Below are 25,615 nucleotides of genomic sequence, written 5' to 3' on the forward strand. Positions count from 1 at the left end.
CTTAAAGGGCTCTGCCAAGGGAGCCATTTGGGCTGGTGTCAGCGGAGATATCACTAAGTTCTTCCACGCTTGGCCATGACAAAAGGCAATGGAAAACAAAAAATAGACCTTTTGCTTGTGGACTTAGTGATACCCTGTAATCTGCACCTAGCTCTGGTATCTTCCTGTTGTATCACATGCCCAGGGGGAGAATCAAGCAAAACAGAAGTGTGCCAGTGAGGTGCAGTGAGGTCCAGGCTTGGGGAGGAGGTCTTTCCCCCCTCCCCTCCTTGACTTGAGTCTCTGAAACACGAAACTCCTTCTCCCCCCCCCCCCAAAAAAAAACACCTCATCACTCCTTCACCATTTGGAGGCAGGGAAAACTCAGCACAGACCTCCTGAAGCAATTGATAGGCTGCCTCTCCTAGTGCTGAGTGGTCATTTGTGCAGGCTCCCTGCTTTTTTTTTTTTTTTTACAAAAGTAACTCTTCCCTCTGCCTCCCCAGAGGTTGCTGCTGATTAGAAGACAGCTGCCTTGCTTTTTTTTTTTTTTAAAGTGGAAGACACTCACAATTACAGCTTGATCTGCTGGAGGCAACTCTTCCTGCTGCCTCCTCAGAGACTGATGACACAAGCGTTGTCTTTTTCATTATTGGGCAAATGGAGGTAGCTTTCCCTGACGGCTTTAATTGCACAGGAATCCCTGCCAGTTTTGTCCCTTGCAAGCCACCACAGTAACTGAACTGATTGGCATCTCTCCTTGTTCCCTCTCTGTTTGTGAGTGTGTTGCTTTTAATGAACGGAGCACTTGCTGGGTTAGGTGAGGCCCTGCCTGCCCTGCCTGCACATCACTGAAGTGTACCTATCCTGAGTTCTAACAGTAAAGCATTCTGGGAATTCTGTCAAGCAGTATAGGCCATTTTATACACACCAGCAAGTTTTTTCTTTAATACAAAAGCAAGTAAGTTTATAAGTGCTATTTTTTTGGTATTGAAGCTGCTGCAAGCTGGACAGCCGGTGGGTTGTGACTCTGGCAGCTGCATGTGGGAAATCAGGCAGGGGACAACGAGGGCAGAAGAGAGGCTCTATTTTTAGGCTCAGATAATTCTTCTATATCAGTCCCAGGCTGCCAGTCATGATGTTGAGGCCTTGGTGAGAGCCAAAAGCATCGAGCAGGGGGCGTTTAAGCTGAGCTCAGCCTGTTTATGCCTGGCTAACATGGCCAGTGCAGAGAAGTCAGAGGCAACAGGATTCTGTGCAGATTCTGAAGGCGACACCATCCTAGAGGTCGGAGGGAAGCCTTTTCCTGTTAACAGGTGGGCACTGGCATGCCACAGCCGGTACTTTGAGGCCATGTTCTTCGGGGGCACCAGGGAACGCACCGAGCGACATATCCAGATCAGGGGGGTTGAGGTGGAACCGTTCCAAGCCCTTCTGGACTTCACCCGTACGGACACTCTCCACATCACACAGCACAACATCACCAGCCTTCTGGAGGCAGCAGACTTCCTCCAGTTTGAAAGTGCCAAGAGGCGGTGTGAGAAATTTCTAGAAAGGGAGCTACATGTCTCCAACTGCCTCAGTCTGATGGCCTATGCCCAGCAGTTTGCCTGCATGGAGCTCCACGCAGCCGCTCTCTGCGTGGCCCTCACTCACTGGACTGAGGTGGCAGCTCAGGAGGAATTTGAGGAGCTCTCCAAGGAAACCTTGTTTGGGCTGCTGCAGAGTGATGACCTCTTTGTGGCCCGTGAGGACGAGGTTTTTGACACAGTGATGCGGTGGGTAGCCACAGACCTGGCGGGCAGGGAGAAGGACTTCCTGGAGCTGGTGGGCCTCGTCCGAGTCCCTTTCCTGAGTCTTTCCTTCCTGGATCTCCTTGTGAAACGCAGCAAGCGCCGTGGGGAAGACGTCTCGGCACAGCTGGTGAGGAAGCTAGACAGCTGCCCACCTGCCAGCTGGAGGAATGTGGCGCAGTTGCCCTGCTCCAGCCGGCGCTACGAGACCCTCTATGTATTGGCTGGGAAGCATGACCAGGAAAAGCAAGAGCTCTTCCAGTTCCATCCCAAGACTGGCATGTGGCAACCCTGCGCTCCCTTGCAGCGCAAGAACCTCACCCAGTATGCTGTGGCTGCAGTAGGTAACTTCTTTTGGCTTGATAGAAGTGGGTGGGAGAGGGAGGCTGGCTGGAGGGAACCATCCTGGTTGCCAGTTGACAAGCGAACATGTGTCCCATGCTCAAAGGAAGCTGTCTTCTTCCAAGTCGGACCAGTATTTGCTGCTTTGGCTGGCAGCAGTTCCAGGGTCTCAGGTGGAGAAGCTCAGTATGCAGGAAGAGCGGACAGGGCAAGGACCTGCAGGGGTGGCAAAGCTAATCTAGCTGGCCAAGGAGGGGGAGGTGGCAGCAGATGGAGTGTTTCCATTGAAAAAGGAAGGGAATTGGGGAGAGTGGAGTCTGTAAGCAATGTTGCCACTGCAGCCAGCCACTGTCTCTTCCACTGCTACCACTAGAGCAGCAGTGGCTGCAGCTTCTACTGCCATCTGTCCCTGGGGCAGCAGAGGTCAAAGTTGCACCATGGCTGGTTATAGGAACCAGCTGCAGCAACACTGCCACTGGTAAATGGTGGGAGAGTGGAACTCAGGGGGATTCTGGGCTTTGCATGACCAGGGTTTCCCCCCCAAAAAAATGGGGGGTGGGAAGCACAGGGGTCTGAGCTGCCTTCTATGCAGCTACATGGTGGATATCTAAGAACCATGTCAGAGAGCAAACTAACCAAGGGAGGAGGCACCTCCTCTATCACTTCCATGACCAAAAACAAAGGTATAACCCAGGGGTGCCCAAACCCCGGCCTTGGGGCCACTTGCGGCCCTCAAGGCCTCTCAATGCGGCCCTCAGGGAACCCCCAGTCTCCAATGAGCCTCTTGCCCTCCAGAGATTTGTTGGAGCCTGCACTGGTCCGACACAACTGCTCTCAGTGTGTGGGCAACTGTTTGAACTCTCGCATGAGCTGTGGGATGAGGGTTCCCTCCACTGCTTGCTGTTTCACAGCAAAGGAAAGGCTGGCCTTGCTTTGTGCAAGGCCTTTTATAGGCCTTGAGCTATTGCAAGACCTTCATTCATTCATATAAGTTTATATAATATATTCATTTATATAAACTTATGTAAATTTATTCAAATTTAAAATGTAAATTAATTCTTTTTCACCCTGCCCCCCCCCCGACACAGTGTCAGAGAGATTATGTGGCCCTCCTGCCAAAAACTTTGGACACCCCTTGTATAACCCCATCTCTCTTTTCTTATCAAGGAGACATTCCTTTTAGTGAAGTTCTGATTATCCTAACAGGATGGGATAGTGGTTTGGGAACTGGGCTTAGACCTGGTTCACATCCAAGAAGATGCAGGTTCAAATCCCCGCTCAGCCATGAAGCTTCCTGGGCAACTTTGGGCAGCTCACTCTCTCTCAGCCTCACCTAACTCACAGGGTTCTTGTGAGGATAAGGGGAGGAACCATGTACACCACCCTGAGCTCCATAGAGGAAGGGTGGTATAAAAATGTGGAAAATAAATACATCAATAAATAAAATACTGTGACACAAAGACACTCCCTTTGTGTGTTCTTCTGTCCCCAGGGAACTTCCTCTTTGTGACAGGTGGCTACTTCCGGGAGGAGTTTTTCTGGGCCAGTGTGGACTGGGTGTTGATCTACAACAGCTGGGATGACAGCTGGCTGGAAGGGCCATCCATGAAGAAGGCAAGGAACAGCCACTGTGCCGTAGGTGTGGGCTTCCACCTGTACGTGATGGGGGGAAGCACCGAAGAGGGTATCATCCCGGACGTCGAGCGCCTGCTGCCCACGGATTCCACGTGGGAGAGCACAAGTCCCCTGGTGCACCCTGTGGAACGAGCCGGAGCAGTTAGTGTGGGGACGCGGATCTATGTCGTCTGCGGCCTGGATGAGAATGGAGATGTGTGCCGGGCAGTACAAAGGCTGAATGTAGAGACGGACATGTGGGATGTCATTTCTTTCTCACCACTTCCGAGGTGAGGCTCGTCACAGCTTCCCCCCTGGAATTCTGGAACAAGGGGGGCCCTTGGCAAAACGTCCCAGCATATCTCCAGCCACTATAAGATGTGCTGCTTCTGGTTTGGGCTCCAACCAGCCTGTGATTGGACATAATGAATATTTGTCTTTTTTGTGCTGGTCTATTGCAATTATTTGACACTACATTTATAGAAGTCATTGTTTCTTTAAAGCAGGCCAAACCCCGCCTTTTTCCTTTTTTGATTGACACCACCTGTATTTCATAGATTCTGAAAGCTTGCAAGTCCCTATTGGGCCACATGGGGGAGTATGAAACAGTCCTTTTCCTTTTCATTTCCAAACTAACATACTTCTATATACATAAGGAGTCCCCAGTTCCAGTTGAAAAGTCTTGGATCATCCAAGTTCAGTACTGATGGGGCCAATGATGACAGTTATTCTTCCAGAGACGTGGAGAAACCTTTTTTCCCTTGTGAATGACGCTCTCCTCTTCCCATCTTCAGGTACGACTTGTGCGTCACAGCACTGAACGGTGCCATCTATACCATCGGAGGGGGCGGCTTTCGCTTTGACATGGACACAGGCGAGTGGACTCCGGTGGATGCGGAGTGTTTGGCCCGGAAGTTCTTCAAGGGTTGCAGCACAGCAAATGGAAAGATTTACCTCCTGGGGCAGAGGCAAGGGAATGTGGCCATCCCCAACATGGTGCTCTTGGACCCGTATTTGGACACCTGCCAGGAGGTGGACAACAAGCTTCCCTGCCCCCTCCCCATTCATGCAACAGTCTCTATACGGAGATTTGACACTTGGGCCTGATGGCCACTCGTGCATGCCGATCCCTCCTCAAAAGCGCACAGGTTCTAAACCAGACTGGTTAAAGATTGTTCAGTTGCTCCATTCAACCCCAAAAAAATGGTTTTGCTTCCTTCTCCTGCTTCCCCATCATGCTAAAAGAGGGAACTGGTCTTTGAGCTCCTCCATTTGGAACTCTGGAAGCCAAGTTCAAGAGAGAGAGAGAGAAGAGACTTTCTCACTATGCATGGGACAACATTATTTCAGTGATGATACTTCTGTGAAAGCACCTCCCTACAGCTCTACCCCACAGTTTTCCTGCTGACAGTCTGTCCATCCCTCCCTGCAATTGTTATCTAGCCTCAGAAGTGCCATTATACCAAATACCCCATCTCTGTGCTATGGTCCCAATTGGAACTGCGGCTGGATCAGACCAGAGAGAGATCCCTAAAAAATAATGGAGAAAGCAAGGATTTGAGTGTGCCTGTAATTGGTCAGCAGCATGTCTACCTTGAATCCAAAAGTGGCAGCAGAGATAGGAGCCTATCTAATTGGGATTTGGTGTTTACCCTGAAAAGTATGGGGCTTTTTGTTTGTTTGAAAACATTTGCAAAATGACTCTGCTGATGTCTGTGCAATTCATCATCATTATCCATCTAGTGCAGGGATTGTGGCAGTGACAGAGTCTGTTGTTATGACAGCTCTGAGGAGTGTTGTTCAGTTCTAGCCATCTTGTTGGGAGGGGGAAGGGTAAGACGGACACAGGAGCCTATTTCAGCCTTGTGGTGCAGCCTGGTGCTGTTATCCAGACTCCTGGTGTTTGGTTTGAAGTTCTTTAGGACACAGGAGAGGTAGCTCCTCATTAAGCTCAAGGGATTCCCGGCATAGTTCTCAAAAGGATTTGCAAACTCTTTTTTTGAAAAATTGTATAGCATGCTGGCTTGAATCCACCTTTCAATGCATTCACTGAATGCATTCTTATTCAGCTAGCTTGGAGGAGTCTAAGGGCTAATGCATATGTATATCTACTACCTACAAGCTTGGCTAGAAATGCCTTCTGCTGAGCCTCTGCAGTGTTCTTTTCTGCAGGCCTCAGTAGATTGTGTAGAGAGTTGGTGCAGGGCTGACCCCAGAGCTTCTGGCACCTGAAGCTGTGCACCAAATGCTGCTCCCCTTCCCTGGTGATGTGCCAATCCAAGGAGAGAGAGGAGAAGCAATGGAGGTGATGGGGGGGGCAGAGGTGGGTGCCCCCTGCCAATCAGCTAGCACTGGCTTCAGTTGGCATAACCCAATTTTGAGCTGGTGTAGTATAGTGGCCAATGGCACAATCCTATAGGTTCTTTACAATGGCAGACCTCCCTTTCTACTGTCACAAATGCTGCAGCACCACCATAAATGGTGCACTGCTGCTGAGCTGGATCCAGCAGTGCAAACAGCTGGCAGCCCTACATGCCCACCACCAATGGACCCAGCCCACACCAGAGCAAGTAAGGTGGCAGTGAGGGCAGGCTATGGGTGGTTTGGGTGAGGTTTGGGGTGAAGAAGAGGAGGGCAGCAGTGCAGTTCAGGGGCTGGAGGGGATGGATCCTGGAGGCAGCAGGGCACAACAAGATGCTATCCCATTTTTTGCAGCCTGACATGCCCCTTTCATCTTCTCAGACATGCCATCACAATGGCTGGTGTGGGTCTAAGGAGACCAAAAGTCAGCCTACCAGGAAGTAAGTATAAAGGGTTTACTTACCTTTGGTTGGCTGCTACACACACACACACACACACACACACACACACACCATAATATGCAGTGTGCACTCCATTGATGATGCTATGCACTGTGGATTGGTGGGGGAGAGGATTGGGCTGGAAGAGACTGAGTTTCGAATTAGGACTCCCCTACTGGACCTTGTGTATGTGCACTGACTTTGGATTAAGTGCAACTGAACAAAGTGAGACTGACTTCTGAGTAAGCATGGCTAGTATTTCAAACAACTGATCACTGCAGGCCTCTCAGGCAGAAAAAAAGTCCCTGCATGGGACACCCCTCCCCCAAACAAAGGGACCCTTGTGAAAAATGGTTTGAAGTCACCCAAGAGGCATTTCTGCCAGTGAGCAGGGAAGGGTTTATTCCTGGGACCTGTGAGGGAGGCAGGATGGGGGGGAAGGTAAAAGAACTAGAGAAGATCAATGTGCAGACTCATTGGAAGTCATTTCCAAGCATGCTCATTGCTGACAGTCAAGAGACAGCCTGGGCTTATTGCTCTCACAGATGTTAGATTTGACAGCCACAAGGCCAGCAGGAAAGACTACAACAACCGAAGGCACTTTTAGTCCCTCTCCCTCCTTCCATCCCTCTACCTTCAGGCTTCTTCCTTTTTTTCCCCCAAGAAGGCATGAACTGAAATATCCTGGGGGTTGTGCCAGAACAGAACCTGCTCACAAAAATGCCTCTCTCCTTACTCTCACCTCACCTCTGAAGATGGGAGAGAGTCTCAGTACTGCTTCTGCTGGTTTTACCTTCAAGGGGCATGCACAGTGCTGGATTTAGACTTGCTAAGCTATAGAACACTTGAAGGCCCCTTGTTCAACAATTACACCAAAATTTTGCTACACAAGTCATTTTAATAAGATCCACACTGTGCATGTGTGTGTATCCAGCACACATAAAATTTTAAAATTGTGAAATTTTTTTTAGGCCCCTACAAATTCTCAGTGTTTAGTTTTAGCTTTAGTTCAGTGTTTCTCAAACTGTGGGTCTGTCTTGCCAGAGCTCCTCCTCACTAGGCCTCATGCCCACTTAAGGCTAATTAGTTTCCCTTGTTAAACTCACAAGTGCAGCAAGCAAAAGTCAGAACCAAGTCACAGTCTACAGATTCCGGGTAAGTCAGTCAAACTGGCCAGAGTATCCAGGCCAAAGTCCAGAGTCAATAGGCTAAGTCACAGTCCAAGGTCAGATACCAGGTAAGTCAGTCCAATCAGTCAGAGTTACCAAGCCAAAGTCAGTCTCCAGCCTGCACTCCTTCTACAACCCACCCCTCCTAGTTCGGACAGGTGCTGTTTATATTCTTCTAGGTTCAGTTTAGCCTCTAGTGGCTGCAGCTGTGCAGCACACCTCCAGCTACCACCTGGGCTTTAACCCTGCATTTACTTAGAGCAAGGGGCACTGTGGACACCACACCCTATCTCCTCGGTGATATCTTCCATGATTTCACTACAGGGTTGGGACCCACTAGGTGGGTCCCCATTCATTTCAATATTTTATTTTTATTAGACTTGATGCTACCATGGTATGTGAGTGCATTTGGGAAAATGTGACAGACCTGTACTTTGAACAAGCTACTATGTATATTCTTTTAACAGTGATAGTCAATGGGACTTACTCCTGGGTAAGTGTGGGTAGGATTGCAGCCTAGGATTGTTAAAAATGTTTCTGCTTGATGACATCACTTCTGGTCATGACATCACTTCTGGTGGGTCCTGACAGATTCTCATTCTAAAAAGTGGGTCTTGGTGCTAAATGTGTGAGAACCACTGTTTTCATTTGTTTAAGTTGATGCCTAAATCCAGCTCTGGGCATATATCGATATAAATTGCTCCACCTGGCCTCATGGAGGAAAAAAGCTGGATGTATCAGGGAAAACTCTGAAGGTCAGCTTAAGGAGCTAAGCACACAAAGGTCTCACCCAAAGTCATGTGCTGTACAGTACAATTGAAACTCCTGCTGATATTGGCCAATTCACACATGAAGCATACCTCACTGAAAGACTTTGATTGGCCTTGCTCAATCAAAACAAAGTTTGTAGAAGTGCAGGCCTATGCTCGACCTGGCCCTGTCCAGTGGCAATACCCTTCATATGTGAACATTTCCACTTCTAGCTGGAGAAGCATGTCTACAAACACTGCAGGACTGAAAGCAACTTGTCTTTGATTGTCTTGCCCAACTGAAAGAAATTTAAGATTCAAGGCCCATGGAACTCCACTCCACTTACTTGAACCTGCTGAAAGAGACTGAAGAACAACTGCCTTGCCCAATTCACTTTTGAGTTTCTAAACCATGTGCCCCCCTGGGTGGAGGTATCCTAGAGGACAGCCATTCAGAAGAGGACCCTCTCTTAACAACAAATGTTCTCCAGACACTGCAGCCATTTTCAAACACTCTGCCACAGCACATTGGTGTGCCACAAGTGGTTCATAGGTGTGCTGCAGGATTTGGGGGGGAGGGTAGCCATTTATTAATAGGGCCAATGGGTATGTGAGCTCCACACTAACAGTTCAGTGTGACTTGTCAATTGTCTGAAAACTGATGGTGTGTCTTGACTATTTTATTGAATTGTCAGTGTGCCACAAGATGAAAAAGGTTGAAAACCACTGAGATATTGTCTTGATCAGCAGTCCTTGCTGTATTTCTGGCAGAAGTCACCCAGCAACACTGATGTTCTTAAAAACAACTAGACGCCTCCTTTCATTGTATGTTGTGTGGTCTTTTTCTGGTCAGCCACCTGGAGTGGGATGAGAATGGCAGCAAGCATGTTTCAAATGCAGAAGTGCTCAGGGGAGTCAGGGCTGGCTGGCATTTGTTCATCCATCCATGCCCAGGAACATTCCTGTTCGCCTCCATTTTGCACCCACCACCTGGAATGGCTTTGAAGGGGAGGGGCTGCTTGTTGGAGGAATCTCTTAAAACTGGTTTCCTCCTTTAGGGGGGAAGCAGAGTAGCTTCAGCAGCAGACCCCCCCTCTTGCTGGGAATCAACCCCAGGGAGCCTCCCACACCCGGCTGACTGCTAATCAAGAAACACAAACAACATTGGCTGGTTGAAGTTGCAAAGTAGATTCATTTACTGACCATTCATTGGAAGTAAGGTTACAGCATCTGATTTGAGAATCAGAGGTACACTAACTTGAAAGATAACAAGGCCCTGAGGCTGCCTCGTCCTTCGTGCCATGTGGTCAAGATGACGTCACCAGCAGAGCCCTGCTGGGAGTGTCGATCTTGTCTGGTCAGTGGTCTTGAGGAAGAGAGAAAGAGCTTGCAGACGAAGGGAGTTATATAGGGTCTGGGGCCATGCCCCACATCGGTCATCCAAGGTGGACAGGTAAATTGCAAAGGACACTGGGCTATGGCTTAACCCTTTTTAGGACAGTCTCCTGCCACCTCTTGGAAGCAGACAGAGTTGTACCAACTCCAACACTGCTTGCACATCGTGGTGAGGCTCCCTGCAAAACTTGGTGCTTTGCCCCCATCTAGCTACACCACTGCTGCTATGTCCCTCTGTGTCCCCCAAGCAAGGCTCCCTACAAGACTTGATGCTTTACCTCCCTCTAGCTATGCCACTGCTGCTTTGTCCCTCCATCTCCATGCCCCCCCAAGCAAGGCTCCCTGCAAAACTTAGTGCTTTGCCCCCCCACTAGCTACACCACTGGTGCTCAGTCCCTTCATGCTCCCCTGCTAGGCTCCCTGCAAAACTTGGTGCTTTGCCCCCTCTAGCTATACCACTGGTGCTCAGGCCCTTCGTAACCCCCCCCCCAAGTGTGGCTCCCTGCAAAACTTGATGCTTTGCAGTGGCGCCGCGCTTCCAAGGAAACTCCTGCCTTAAAGTGCAGCCAGAGGCTTCTAAGGAGTCTCGCACATACTGATGCTGCAGGAGCCTCCAGCCGGAGTCCGGAGGCATGTGCGAGTGTCACATGTGCACATGTCGCAATGCATGGCAACCTGCAGCTCATCGCAGGGGCTTGCCCCTGCAAACGAAGGGCTGGCCTCCCCTCTTTCCTCCCAGCCCTCACCCAAGCAGCTGCTAGCAGCCTGCCCTCCTTCCTCTCTGTGGGCAGGTAAGGGGAGTTGCTGCTGCTGCTCCTCTATCTGCCTGTTTCCCACCTGCCTGGCATTTGCTTTCCAAACAGGCAACTTGCTGTGCTTGCAAGAAGCAGGCTTTGTTTTTAAAGAGACAGCAGTCCTTCCAGCCCAATCCTCTGCATGTCTACTCCCCATGATAGTCAATGGGGCTTACTCCCAGGAAAGCATGAATAGGACTGCAGCCTTAGGGCCTAGTCCTCTGCATGTCTGCTCAGGTCAGGAGTAAGTCACATTAGAGTAACTGGGGCTTACTCCCAGGAAAGCGTGGATAGGATTGCAGCCTTAGAGCCCAGTCCTCTGCATGTCTGCTCAGGAGTAAGTCACATTAGAGTAAATGGGGCTTACTCCTCAGAAAGCGTGGAAGGGCTGCTGTCCCTTTAAAAACAAAGCCTGCTTCCTGCACGCCCAGTGAGTTGCCTGTCTGGAAGGGAGGGTTCAGTTCTGGGGGGAGACAGACCTTTTTTCTAGGTGGCTAGACTGAGCCTGGGCGGCTGGATGCGTCCCAACTGCACTCAGAAGCCCAGAGAGAGGACAAGGAGAGTGATGATAGGGAGGTGAGAATTTCCTTCCCCCCGCCCCCCCCCCCATCATGGAGGGGGAAAAAAGTTTGTTGCCTGCCAAAAGGCAGCTACTGGAAATCTGAAATAATGCTCTGCAAAAGTAGAAGGGGAGGTGGAGATCCCTGTCACTTGCCAACTACAGGAAGGTGGGAGCAAAGGACTGGGCTAGTTGTAGCCCTGATGCTGTGTCTGGAACTGGAGACATTTGTGAAACCCTCAGCAAATTTGCCTCCTCCTTGGGCTTCTCCTCTTTCCCTTCCTCTCTCAGCCTGTATATTTTCAAGATTACTGCCTTCTCCAACATTTTCTACATTTTAAAACTTCCTTTCCCTCCCCCTCCCCCCACAGTTCTTTCCCACCCCAGACAGACAGAACAGAACAAACAAACAGACAAGGGGGGGGGGAATATCTGTAGAGAGAGTTGCAAGAGAGTCAGAAGCTGGAGAAGGGAGGGAAGCCTCGAAATGCCTGCCTCTCTGTAATATTTCATCCCAGCAGGATCAGTGTCAGGGCAGTACTACAAGGGTTACACTGCAATTCTATCCATGCTTACTTAGGAGTTAGCCTCAGTGTATTCAACTGAACTTACTCCCAAGTAAGGATGTGTGGGATTGCAGTCTCCTCCTTTGATTGAAATTGAGCACTGGAAGTTGTTGTAGGGCATATCACACAGCAGCATTTGCACAACTGAATATGTATTTTGCAGGATTTGCATACTGTGCTCCAATTGCAAAACTGGGAATTATTCAAGATGTTGAATTTTTTGCTTTCTGTTTTGTTGAAGGGAGAGCTGGGGAAGAACAAGGAGTGATGATATTCAAGCTTGTACTATTGGTAGGGAAATAATGAGACAGGAACTCAAATCTCCTAGAGCTGAGAAATGCTGTAGTTTTGGAGGCTTTTGAAGAGAGTGACACAGCGTATCTTTAAGCAGAGGCTGGGTAGCCTCTATCTGGAATGTTGTAGCTGTGGACACTCTACACTGGCAGACGGTTGGACTTGATGATCTTGAAGGTCCCAACTCTGATTTCTATGATTCTCCATGTGACATCCCGTGATGACTCTTCCCTTGATGTTGAACATTGCTTGTAGTATGATTTCACCCAGAAAGCATTGAAAACCAGAGTATGTGTATACACATGTACAAGTGTATGTACATATACACATAGAACAAGTGTGTCCTCTATTGAAGCCCTTAGACTAAACCTGTTGAAGCTAGCATTTTATAAGCTGAATCAATTTTGGTTCCAGAAATGTGTACATTTAGCCAGTGTGTATGATATTGTAATTTAAAGGTGCAATTTTAATAATGTGGGGGGCGGCAGAGTTGTGGGGTGGAGCAATGATGCATCACCACACCCACTCTCAGGATCATTGCCCCACCCACTGCATGGGAGGAGGTCCATTATGGGGGGTGACGTGCTGGCCTCCCGTACCGGGTGGTGCAAACCCTACTGGCGCCACTGCTTTGCACCCCCTTTAGCTACCCCACTTGTTCTCAGTCCCTCCGTGCCCCCTCAAGCTAGGTTCCCTGCAAAACTTAGTGCTTTGCACCCCCTTCAGCTACCGCCACTGGTGCCAAGTCTCTCCGCACCCCCCCTCCCCCAAAACTTACAGCCTAATCCTATCCACACTTTCCTGGGAGGAAGCCCCAGTGACTCTAATGGGACTTACTTCTGAGTAGACATGCCTAGGCTTGGGCTCTTAGTGCTTTGACCCCCCCAGCTACGCCACTGTCCCCGGGAAGGAGCAGCAGGTGGCCAGGGAGAGGGGAGCGCTCTCGCTCCGCTGCGCGTCCCCGGCGGAGCGAGAGCTGCAGCGCGTCCCGTCCGGCGGAGGCTCTTGGGATCCACGTCCTCCTCTCCTCCCCGCCGATGCGCCAGGGCTGGGCTGCTGCTGCTGGCTCTGGAAGGAGGCGGGCCGGGAAGATGGAGAGCTCAGAAGGCCGCCGGGTGAGGTGAGGTGAGGCTGCTGCCGGGCTCGGGGCGGGAGACCTGGTGTGCCAACCCAAGCCTAGGCGGTTCTACTCGGAAGTAAGTCCCATTGACTGTAGTCAATGGGGCTTAGATCCAAGGGGGGTATAGAAGCGTGCCCCCCCCAACTGTGGCTTCAGCAGGGAAGCACGCCTGGATGGGGAGCAATCCAAGCACAGCCAGGAGCCCAGGTCCACCTGCCTGGAAGAGGCAGAATGGAAGCCCAGGTCTATCCAGCAGGTATATCTGGGCTCCAAGTCTGGGCAGGAGCCCTGCCCAGCAAACCTCAGCCAACTGGGAGCCCAGGTCTACCCACCCAGTTAACCTGGGCTCTGGAGTTCTCATGGCTCCCCCCCCTCCAAGCACTGGATCCTGCTCCCTGGCGAGTGCGCATAGAATTCAAGTCTGTGCCAGGGAGCAGCCAGCCTCTACCAGCTGAGCTGCTGCTGGATTGCTTGGCTCCGGGCTCTCCAGAACATGTGCCAGGTGGGCATTCCTGCTAGGCAGGTCAGTGTGTTTGCGTGTAGCCTGTGGCATGGCAGGGCCAGGCGAGGGGCTGCACGTGGCTGGTCTGAGGTAGCACCCTTGTCCTGGCTCCAGGCTCACTTGCTGCATCACAGCTTCCTTCTTGCCTTTTGCATGGAAGGGGCCCTACCGGCAGATTCCCACCCTTGTGTTGCTTGGAGGGTCTGCAGGGATGAGTGGGTGGGAGAAGGGTCTGCCTGTTCTTCTTCCCCCAGCTGGAAAGATAACATGGGAAGAGAGCACACTCATGCAATATGGGCTCTAGGCTGGAACTAGTGCTGCCCAGCACCCTCCATGCCCTGAGACCAAAGGCCACCCTAGCCTGCAAAGGGTCTTGGCTGTATCATCTGGGTATTGAGATGTGGGAGGTGCAGGAAAAAGATAGATTATTGAGAGGGGGGATACTGGAGCCTCTTCCCTACCAAGAAAGACTGAAGTTTGAGGGGGGATTATTTTTAGTTGAGAAGAAATACGATTTGAGGGAGGGGGCATGATGAAAATTATGCCCTGTGCTGAGAGAACGGTTTCTCCCTCTCCCATAACATAACCCTTCATCATCCAATGATGATGGACGGGAGATTCAGGGCAGACAAAAGGAAGCAGCACATCTTCACAGTGCATCACCTTTGCGCAGTGCATCATTAACTTATGGAACTCATTGCCACGAGATGTGGGGTTGACAGTCACAACTGTACATGGCTTTAAAAGGAGATTAGGCTCATTCATGAAGAAGGAGAGGTCTCTCAGTAGTTATGAGCCCTGGTAACTAAATAGAACCTCCATGTTCAAAAGCAGTCTGTGGCTGAATTTATTTAGATTTGTATTTTGCCTTTACCCCCATTATGGGGAACCCAGGACAGCTTATAAACATAAAGCATAAACAGTAAATACAAAAATATATCACCATTAAATTCAACATTTACAAAAATCTAAAAGTATCACATTATACATTCCAAAATTAACTGCACAAAAACACAATTAAGAAGCACGGTACAAAAAAACAGCCCTTGAAGCACATAAAATCAGGCAGCAAGGCAACTATTGCTGAGAACAAACAAGGGGAGGAGCTATGTTCTTCCAATCCTGCCTTATAGGATTCCCATTGAGGCATCTGCCTGGCTACTGTTGGATGGAATCCACCTCAGTCAGATCCAGTTACTTATTATATATCAATGCGCATGGCACTCTACAATGCAAGATACATCCCTGCCCCAAGGGACTCGCGATCTAGACACAAGAGAGCAAGGGCTACTACCTTACCTGAGTTCTCAAACCTGAAACAACCCTCTTAAGCAGGGTAGGTTGAAGGGAGGTCCAACTTACCCCAGACAGACTACCCTGGGAGTGCTGTGGCTGAACTTCTAATTGGGGAGTCCTCAGTCTGCAAGAAATACTCACTTGCTTTACAAAGTTGTTGTCAGGGTCAGGATATTGTGAGAGCCAGGATGATGTAGTGGTCCTGGACTTAGACTTAGATCCAGGATCCCCGCTGAGCCATGAAGTGACCTTGGTGACCTTGGGCCAGTTGCTATCTCTCAGCCTTACCTACCTCACAGGGTTGCTGTGAGGGGAGGAACGATGTACACCACCCTGAGCATCTTGGAGGAAGGGTGGTATAAAAATGTAAAAAAATAAATAAGAACAAGAAAATAATACAGGTGAAGCTAAAGCACTTTGAGCCTTTGCAAGTGGCATACAAATGCTAACTGATGACAAAGAATGCAAAGCACTTTACACACCAGGGAGCCTGATAGGCAGACCCAAAATGTATTTTGATGTCTCCTACAAGAGGGATTTGTGTGTCTAAGAGTGGAAGCATCATGGCCCCTAAGAAAGGAGTTTAGTTTCAGAGCAGCTGCAGTATTTAGGGTGATGGATTTCTGCATGCAAATGGCACCCAATGAATCAGGACACTGAGGTTTTTCCTCTCTCGCTGGGACCCACAAACGTCACCCCAAATTTCATTTGAAGAAATCTTCATACCAGATTAGTAAATCATGGCAGCTTATTTTTTTAAACTATATTTGCTAACCCTTGCTGGGTTTGGGGGCAAATGTTCAGTTCCCTTTCTGAGAATGCAGAATATTTTGGCTTTGTGGCTTTGTAGTTTGTGGCTTACAATGTTCTTCTGTTTGCTTGTCTTTCTCCTTGGGATCTGGTGACCTGTTGCCTTTTGATTGATTTTTATATCAAGTTGTCCTGGCAAATAACCCAGTGGGTTCTGGCTAGACCTGGTTGTGATGATGATATGATCCACTTGTATTTGTATTGTGATTTGTTTCTCATTTGGTTGCTTGTCCCTCTTTTCAGGTTATTTTGGCAGCTAACATATAATAACCATTAATATCATTTGGCATCCCTTTCACTTGTGCTTGAGATGAACAAACCCTCTGGTTCTAGACAAGGTTTTATTCTTCTCTAGTCTACTTGGGGCTACTTAGTTTATTGGCTGATGTTTTAATGTTCTGATTAATTTATGTATTTATTTATAATACTCTGGCTTAGAGTGGAACTAAAATGGCACATGCATTCAGAATATATCTGAATTAATTCATAATTCATTCAGGGTAGGAAAAGGCACCATTAATTCCTGGACCTGGTTCTCATAAGATGTGGGGACAGCCACTAGCTTAGCTCACTTCAAAAGAGGCTGCGGCAAACTGATGGAAGAGAAAGTCTCTCAGTGGCCATAGCACATGATAGTGAAATGGAACCTCCTCAGGCAGAGATGATCTACATCTGCAAACTGGCTGTGGGGCCCCACAAAGAGAGATTGTCGGGTTCACTTCCTGCTTCTGAGCTAAGTCATGTGCCTGATAATTGTGGAAGTACCTTGCATAGAGTTCATTGTCTCACAGCACAATCCTAAACATGCTTAGTAATTCAAATCCCATTGAGATCAATGGGACTTCCTCTGTAAGTTTCCTTAGGATGGCAATCTTTGTCTATTGCAGCAACTCCTGTGGAGGATCTTGGGCTACCATAGACTGTTTCTTATTTTGTGGGAAGCAGGATGATGGCCTCACCTGGGTCCGATTCACCAATAGGGTGCTCTCCTTGTTCTGTCTGGTCTCTTCTTAGGCCACACTGACAGTCTTAGGGTCCAATTGGATGTATGCATGAATGCCTGAAATGCAATGGGACGGCATGAAGAGGTCAGTTTAAAGTCACAGGCTGTTTCTAAGCATTTGTAGACATGGTACTGAAGATCAGCCTCCCCTCAGCCCCCTAACAGAGCGACTGGACAGACTTCAGAATTTCAGGCTAGACCCTTGTGTGTGCACACTGATGGAGGAGGAAGAGGTCCCACTGGAAGGAGTAGACCTGATTCCAGGGGGTGGAGGGTGGCTACTACGTTAGGCAGTGTTTTGCTCAAAAAACAAAATGGCAGTCCAAACTTGTGCATCTCATAGAGAGCGGTTCCACTGGTCATGTGAGTATAAGATTTGGGGCAATCCAAGGCTTGTTTTGAGGTATAGCTTGACTGCATCCTATGTTAATGTGTTTTGCTCAAAACCAGTGCTTTGGGGCAGGCTAGACTCTATATGGGCATCTCAGAGTCTTCCAGGCATGGAATGTATGATTTGGGGTCATCCAAAGCTTACTTTGGGGTTCAATGGGATAAAAAAAAACTTCTGTCAGTGCCTGAGCTGTTTGTTCGGTCTTGGATTGAATGAAGGAATAGGGACCCAACTGCAATCCCATTCCCCTCTTTCTATTCTAGGTTATTTATGTTAATCAATCAATCAGTCATTGCATCGTCCATTGCATTGCATTGCATTGCATACCATCGTTCTCGAAGACTTGTAGACTCAAGTCACGAGTCACTCAAGTTTGATTCTATGAGACAAACTCATTGGTTCCTCCATTTCTGCAGATGTTTCTCTTCATAGTGCATAGTCATCCTGGCTGCCCAGCAATTGTGCTTTCCAAGCTTCCACAGGCAGCTGCAAAACACACAAGCTGGTTCACAGGATGTTATCCATTTCTTGCCAGTCCTCATTCCTTTGTCTCTAGCCAGAGGTTTCCAGTCTCCCATCCAAGGCAAAACCCATTGATTCTGTTTAGCTTTTTTAGGTAAGGCGACAGCTCAACCTGCAGACCACAGCTCCTGCCCCATTTCAATCTCCGGCCTTCATTCTGCTCCAACATATCCATGTTCCTAGCATCAGTCTCCTTCCATTTTCTGCCCCAGATCATTCCATTATTTTTCTTTCCCATTAATGTCTTCTCACTCCCCAACTGTAATTCTCTTGGCGCAGGTACACACACCCTATTTTGCACTTTTATCATATTTATTGACATCGTTTAAACACCTCTTCTAGAATGTCACTGTGCTAAAATCAATCAGAGGTAATGAGGTCTGGCGGATACCAGTGCCTAATGGCCCTTCTCCAAGGGTGAAGGGACTTTGTTCTTACAGAGAATAAGAGGGAAGGGCTGACTATAAGGAAGGGCAGTATTGCTCAGTGGTAGTACACCGGCTTTGCATGCAGAAGGTATAAGGTTCTATCCTGACAGCACTGCTGGGAAAGGCCTTTCTCTGCATGATAGTTAGCATTACCAGAGTTACTATTAGTCAGTGGGGACGATATTGGGATTGTTGGTTCTGCTCGGCATAAATCAGTTTCTCATGTTTCATGATATGATCAGCACTCTACACGTACTCAGAGGTACTCTTTCTCTTAACACTGACTTACTTATGCCCAACTTCCCTCCCCCCCCCCCCCCCAGCATTTGGGCAGAATGAGGAAGGCATGACTATGGGACAAAGCAGACATGAAGCAGGCAATGTGTATGTGGATCTTTCAGTGCATTTTTCCTTTAAAATGGGCTGAGCGGAGGGAGGCTGTGATATGTATCAGGACAGTGGAAGTGCCGGAAGGGATGTGTAAGTCTTTTGGTCCTTCTGTCTCCCCTATGAAATCCTCCCCACCCAGAAGCTGCTATTAGCTCAGTTGGGGAAAGGATAGGTAACAGTACTTCTATTTTGCTTGTCTTTTTCTCCATAGGGGAGGCAATTTCATTTGAGAAACAAAACACTCCTTCCCCCAGTTGGTTGCCCTGATCCAAAGAACAAAATCAGAGCCATTCTTGACTGTTCCCCTGGGAAAATCCTGGGGGGGGGGGGGAAGAGACCTGATTGCTGTCTGTTTTGCCCCTGAGAGAATCTGATGGAGCAAGTGATGGTTGTGACAGTTGGGGAAGGTGCTCAAAAATCTTCCCACTGATTTGCGCTTGTGGATGCATTTCTGTTCCTTGACTTCTCCATCACAGTTTTTCCTTTCTGGGAAACTCCTACATCGTGCCCTTAATCTGCCAGCCGATTATGAGGAGAGACAAGGCTGTCTGGATGAGCTTGTGTTGAAAGCCTTGGAAATGGGAGCTCCTCGCCTCGGCAGCCCGATGCAGCCTTTTCATATCACATTTGTGTTTCTTGGAGACTCGCTGACTTGCTCCTGCCCTGCAGAACATTTTTGGCTCTGGAGAAATGAGGCATTGAGAAAAGAGATTTTTCTGGCTGAGCCCACTGGTCTGTATGGGGCCCAATTAATAATGGGGCTGGCTGAGTCAGCACTTTGGGGGCCATCCTGCTGAAGTTCAAGTCCCCCAAATTCTGAAGTCTAAACTTCCACACCAGTGGTTCTCAAACCATTAGCACACCAGGACCCAAGGAGAATCTGTCATTACCCACCGGAAATGAGGTCATGACCAGAAGTGACATCATCAAGCAGGAAAATTTTTAACAAACCTAGGCTGCAGTCCTACTCACACTCACCCAGGAGTAAGTCCCATTTACTATAATTGTTAAAAGTATGTACAGAGTAGCCTCTTAAAAGTACAGATCTGTAACATTTCTCCAAATGTAGTCACATACTAGTCTAATATATGAAAAATAAAATATTGACATGAATGGGGACCCACCTGAAATTGGCTCATGACCCACATAGTGGGTCCCAACCCAGAGTTAGTTCACTGTTCAACACCATTCACAGCACCTCCTTGACCATGGTTTCCCCCCCCCCCCATCCTCTCCAGCTCCTCTTTTAAGCTGTTTCCTGGCATCCTGATTAATGGTGTTTAAAGAGGCAGGACAGCCTGTGAAACATGCCTGTTATGTGGTGGGAGAGAGGTCATTACTCTCAGAATCAGGGGATCCCAAGAGCCCTGCCCTAGAGCTCACAGTCTGAGCTGACTCCTGTTTCCCTTAGGAGGGAAGTGGATGACCTCCAAGACAGAGATGGTATCCTCTGCAGCTTGTTATTCCCAAAGTCTTGCCATTACAGGTAGATTGTCTTCGAATCAGGAGGCTCTGTTTTTGTTCTGTAATAGGCACTGATAGATCTGTGTTCTAGACCATCTAAGCTTGCACCACAAAACCATAACTTTTTGTAATGAATCCCAGTCACTTAATGATGCATTGAGGACAGTGCAGTGGGATGGAGTTCCCAGAGGCTGGGTGCTGCTTTGTGGGAAGAGGCTTTGTGGGCTTTACAAGAGGCTATTTTTAAAGTGTTGATCCTCAGTTTACCTCTTCCAACAAAGCAAATACTTCAGTCAGGCCAGTTCTGTGCTACGCTACATTAGCAAGAATGAGGAATCGCTATCCAGCACCTGAAAAACCAACCCATTTATTGGACAAGCTGGGTGGGCAAGGCTCAAGTTGGTAGTAAGGGAGAGAGTGCCAGCTCCACGGCCCTGGCTTGTGGATGAGCCAGTGTGGTCCAGTGGCTAGAGAGCTGGGCTTGAGTGTTGAGATTTCAGGGCCAAGGTGCATCTCTGCCATGCACAGTGGGCTTGGCACAGCACTCCCCTCCAGCCTCAATTTTTCACCCATAAACGAGAGTGGGTCCTTCACATTCGTGGGCTTGGAATCCGCAGAATGTACCTACTGCAGATTGACTGTAGCGCTGCAGGACAGTGTCTGGCACCCCCAGAAGCCACCTTCGGGTTATGTTGAGGCCCGTGTTCTAGAACAGCCCCCAGCGCATTGCAGAAGCAATGCTTCTGCATTCTCCCTGGAGGAGGGGCACTCGCAGCAGCAGCTTCATGCTCCATGCTCCTGTGCAGGCTCCCCAAAGGATGCTTCCACTTTGCTGGTCTCTCATCATCAACACTGGTCAGTGCATTCCCTGTGGCTGGATTCCCATGACTAAAGAGTTGGGGGGAGCAACTCTTGCCTGGCCCCACCCTGGATTCATTCCATTTCCTCTTGGCTGTGTGCTGTAAGAGGCCCTGTGGACGCTTCCTCCTCGTTCTGTGCCCATCAGCAACATCTCTGGGCTGTGAAGCTGCAGCCCTCTCTCCTTGGGATCTTCCCTTTCTGATCAGATGTGCATCTTCTGTAAAGCAGCTTCCTTGGGGGCCCAGTAACAAACTCTCCACTATGCTATGCAACACCAGCGGCCCCTGGAGAGAAAGCAAGGATCTCACATGAAAGCACCTGTCAAGTTGTATTTCTTACAGATTCCTAAGAAGCTGGTTCTTCTGCAAAAGGGAAAAGAAAGTCGGGTCTTCTGGAAAAGCTGCAGGCACTGAAGAAGTCAGGGTGGTTCATGCATCTACAATGTATAGGCCTGGTGTCACAAAAGAGCTCCTCTTCAGAGTCTCAGGGGTCCGAATCCCTCAAGCCTTATGGCAATTTGGCCAGATTGGGCCCCGTGCCTGGAGGAGCCCTACACTCTGTGGCTGTTGTCTGGCATGGAATCTTCCCTACTGAGGCATCTCAAGGGGAGTGCAGAGAGCAGAATATTGCCACTGGTGGCTAGCCTGCCTTCCCACCCCTGTATCTGACTGGCTTGAAATCTCCCCAGTCACCCAGTTGGTGGTGATGCCATTGCCAGGTGCCTCACTGCTGCCACTCATCCTGATGAGTAGGGGGGCCCTGCGGGGGGACCCTCCCCCCACAATGAAGGCCCTGCCTTCGAGCTCCTTCTTGGAGGCAGGTATGGAAAGGGTGCCTGTGGCTACTGGAAAGTGGGCGTCTTCACCTTCCTCCTCCTCCATCCCCTCAGACCTGCGGTGGTTGCAGCACCATTCTTTCCATACTCCCAGAGTGAGAAGCCTGTCAAACTGACAGCAGCCACTTCAAATTTTGCACAAAAAGCCGGTACTTAAAAAGCCATACGATTGACTTCTCGTCCGATCAGATAGGTTATTGCTGTACCTCCTGTCATTCTTTGTCTTCTAGATGATCATCACAAGCTGGCAGGACCCAGAACTCCATTCAGTTCTCAGGAAGAGGGTGGCACAGACCCAGTCCACCCCAAAGAATACAATCAGGCAGGTGCACCCCTGGGAACCCTGCCAGGTATAATTGTGGACTTGTTGACCCCAGCTAGGGACAGAGACCAGTTGGAAACTTTATAAGGATGCAAGGACTGGTGTTATGCCAATGATCCAATTCAACCAGCAGCACCTCTTCAGATCAAGGGGGTCAAACATAAGGCCTGTGACCGAGATGCGGTGCATGGGAGCTCTTTATCTGACCCGTGAGCTCTCCCAGCATCACCATCAGCTCTCAGCGTACCCCCTTATCCACAGGGGTTCTGTTCCAGAACCCCCTCAGATACCTAAAACCATAGATATAGGTGAACACCCATCCCTGCAGTCTAGGGACTGTCCCCACCCCCAGGGCTTCCCCAGACCTCCCAATGCCTTATAAGTAATTAAAAATGTCACTTCCAGTTTTTCAGTGAAACTGGAAGTCACGTGTTTTGAGCTATGCAGCTCAGTTTGAGCCCGACAGAGGCCGGAGATGGACGTCCTCATTCTCTGCTGGGCTCAAAAGCCTCTCCGGAGCCTCCAGAGGGGCCACACCTGATCCGTGAATATGGGATCCACCATATTCGTTCCCCTGTACTACCTGATCAAGATTTGCGAATTTTCTGTCATTTGGAGCTAATTAGCTCTAAGTGAGGAAAAAGTGCTTATTTCTGGTCATGACCTGCTTAATGACATCACTTCTGGCTCTCAGCAGGTATCATGAATGCTATTCAGCCCACTGTATGAAACGGGTTGCTCTGGGCATTCGCCCTGCCTCTTGCTTCCTGAGATGCTTGCTGAGCTCATTCTCCATTAGTGTCATCCCATTTGGGAATGTGGCATATTCCCTGGCAACATCAGAGGAACCCCCTGCTGGATCAGAGTTAAGGTTCCTCAAGTCCAGCATCCTGTTTCCATAGCCAGATACCCTAGTAGGAAATGGTTGCCAACCTTCAGTCTCGAAAGACTGTATAAGCCTATAGCACCCAGTATTCCTAGGTGGTCTCCCATCCAAGTACTAACCAGGCCTGACCCTGCTTAGCTTCCAAGACTGGGCATGTGCAGAGTAACAGTTGCTGCTGCACAGGCAAGGCATGGAGGCAGTCGCTCTCCCCTTCCGACAGTCCTTCAGCTAGTCAAATTCACTGGCCTACTTACTTCTGAACCTGAAGGTTCCATTTAGCCACCATGGTTGATAGATGTTGGTAGATTTTTGTGCTTCCTCCACAAACTTGTCTTCCTTCCCTTTCAAAGCCATCTCAGTAGGTGGCCATCATCAGACCTCACGGTAGCAATTTCAGTAGCAATTATGCATTGTGTGCGGGAGGGCTTCCTTTTATCTGCCCGGAATCAACTGCATTTCGTTGGATGATCTCAGTTCTAGTAGCATGAGAGCCAATTCAAATACTTCACAGCAAGCATAATTTTATAAACCTCTTTCATAACCATCTCAGTTGCCTTTTTCTACATTAACACTCCCACGATCACCACAGCCTTTTCTTCTAGAGAAGGTATGCTAACCCCCTGCATCATTTTGGCTGCCCAAAATTCAATCCTCACAGTCTGCAGGGGCATTATAATATTAGCAGTCTTAGGGTCCAATCCTATCCAACTTTCTAGCACTGGTGCAACCGCAACACAGCCCCGAGTTAAGGGAACAAATGTTCCCATACCTTGAGGAGGCCTCTGTGACTGCACCATACAATGCAATGCACGGCCCATTGGCATGGCTGCACTGGCACTGGAAAATCGGACAGGATTTGGCCCTTATTCTCAATCCCTTTCCTAATGACGCTGATCTTGGAATTCGCCTTCGTCACCACTGTCATTTTCATTGAACAGAATTGATCTCGCAACCTCAACATCTCTTTCCTTGTTTCATCACTGGTGGCTCTAGTCCCATCAATGCGTATGTGAAGCTGGGATCCTTTTTTTTTTTTTTTTTGGTACAATATAATGTACATTATATTGAACCACATTTGCCATTTTGTTTTCCATTCATCCAGTTTGGAGAGATCCTTTTGGAGCACTTCAAAAACTGTTACAGTTGTCATCAGCCTGAAGAATTTGGTGTCATCTGAAAATGGCTGCTCACCCCTAAGTGTAGATAATAGAATCATAGACTTGGAAGGAATCCCACAAGGCTATCTAGTCCAACCACATGTCTGTAGCAGGAAATCCTCTTAGAGCATCTCCAGCTGTTTGAAGATCTCCAGTGAGGGAGAATCCACTACCTGCCTTGGCAATCTGCCTTGGCAATCTATACCAGCCTCCAGTTTGCAATTGCAAACCAGAAGTGGGCTCAATCACTCCGCTCTCACTTTCTACAGCATGGGGAGCCTTGCGGAGGGTCACACAGGGCTCCCCACACTCCAGGAGGCTGCAGCAGGGACTGATAAGTACATGCCAGTCCCTTCACCCCCCCCCTTAGCAACGCGATCCTGGGGATTGTGTTGCTGCCTCCCCCTCCGTCCCTTTCCCTTAAGGGGGCAGAGTCAAGGGCCCTCAGACTGGGGCATCGTGATGCCCCAGTTTGAAAAGCCCTGGCTTAAGGTATTGTTTTTGGCTGCATGAGGCTGGGGAATTGTGATGTGAACTGGGGGGAGGGTTGCTGGGATTTGTATGAAACCAACCTTTTTTCTGTACTGCTAAACTTGAACAACAGCACAGCTTTTGTTTACATAAATGGAAGTAAAGACTTCAACACATAGCCGACTAGAGTACAGATGGGATGGGAACATCAGGGAAGTGTTAAATGAGAATTCTCTCTCACACAAACAACCCACCACCACCTCCGTTTTTTCTGTGCTCAGGGAAGCCCTTGACTCGCGACTCAATTCATTTCTCAAAATGACTCATGACCTGACTCAAAAGACTTGAAATTTCTCATGAGTTGAGTTGCAACTGTTTCACATTATGACCTGTGAGTTGGGGGGGTTGGGGACTCAGGACTCAGGCTCCACGCTTTGAGCGTATCCAGATCAGGTCTGATGAACACATCATAAGTTCATCCCTTATGAACAAGTTTAAAAACCAGTGTTCTTCATGCAGATTATTGCTGAACCCCATGGTCAGCTGTACATTTTGAAACGCAAGAAGCTTCCTCTTGATGAGTCAAACTATTGGTTCTATGCTGGCAGGGCTATTGTTGCACCAGTGTATGTGGGGATGCTCTTAACTAGGATAGGATAGGGTTTTCAATGCTTGTTGAGACAGTCTTGGAAAGTGTCAGCAATTCATCATAAATGTCTGGTTCTGCCAGTATGATTTTATGATCTAGTTTAAATCTTTATTGTACTGGTTTGTTTGTCTTTAAATGTCCCCCATCTCTGCTGTGCTCACAGTGGCTTTCCACTTGCTGAAATAAATGCAATATAAAATGAAGCTGCAGCTCATTGCCCAAACCACAGTAACAACAAATCCAATTATGGCAGGGCCCTGAACTGCCCCCAAAGGAAACTTGCAATCAACCAGCATTGGCTTCTTAAGGATTTCAGGGAGAAGATGTGGTTGGTGTGGCTGCTTAGAAGGGAGGGACTTTGCCAAACCTCCTTCTGAGAGAGCTCATTCTACCCCTTGTAGAGTGGCACCTGTGAAAGGGGTTCTATTCCAGACCCTAACAAATGGGGGCGGG

The 25,615-nt window shown here is 48.8% G+C and overlaps 2 protein-coding genes across 4 annotated transcripts in view; both read left to right on the top strand.

The window, feature by feature from the left end:
* Positions 1-1,139: 1,139 nt before the first annotated feature.
* Positions 1,140-9,253, top strand: LOC136659245 (kelch-like protein 23). The gene is made up of 3 exons (XM_066636374.1): positions 1,140-2,116; positions 3,607-4,018; positions 4,523-9,253. The coding sequence occupies exons 1-3, from the start codon at positions 1,198-1,200 to the stop codon at positions 4,833-4,835; spliced, it is 1,644 nt and encodes a 547-aa protein (XP_066492471.1). The 5' UTR covers positions 1,140-1,197; the 3' UTR covers positions 4,836-9,253.
* A 3,843-nt stretch (positions 9,254-13,096) lies between these two features.
* Positions 13,097-25,615, top strand: part of LINGO3 (leucine rich repeat and Ig domain containing 3) — a 58,086-nt gene continuing 45,567 nt past the window's right edge. The window contains exon 1 of one of the 3 annotated variants that reach the window (XR_010794809.1): positions 13,097-13,175. The gene's annotated coding sequence lies outside the window, so the exon portion shown is untranslated. Of the gene's footprint in view, positions 13,181-25,615 lie in introns of all 3 variants that reach the window. The other 2 variants (XM_066635853.1, XM_066635852.1) reach the window with 2 other exon arrangements.

Source organism: Tiliqua scincoides, chromosome 8 (genome assembly GCF_035046505.1).
Source record: "Tiliqua scincoides isolate rTilSci1 chromosome 8, rTilSci1.hap2, whole genome shotgun sequence".
Taxonomy (NCBI): Eukaryota; Metazoa; Chordata; class Lepidosauria; order Squamata; family Scincidae; genus Tiliqua; species Tiliqua scincoides.

What these genes read in the sequence shown, in the direction of transcription:
- LOC136659245 (XM_066636374.1), top strand. Translation starts at nt 1,198, where the DNA reads ATGGCCAGTGCAGAGAAGTCAGAGGCAACAGGATTCTGTGCAGATTCT. An exon ending in GTATGCTGTGGCTGCAGTAG is followed by an intron (nt 2,117 to 3,606) that starts GTAACTTCTTTT and finishes TTCTGTCCCCAG; the next exon opens with GGAACTTCCTCTTTGTGACA. An exon ending in TCTTTCTCACCACTTCCGAG is followed by an intron (nt 4,019 to 4,522) that starts GTGAGGCTCGTC and finishes TCCCATCTTCAG; the next exon opens with GTACGACTTGTGCGTCACAG.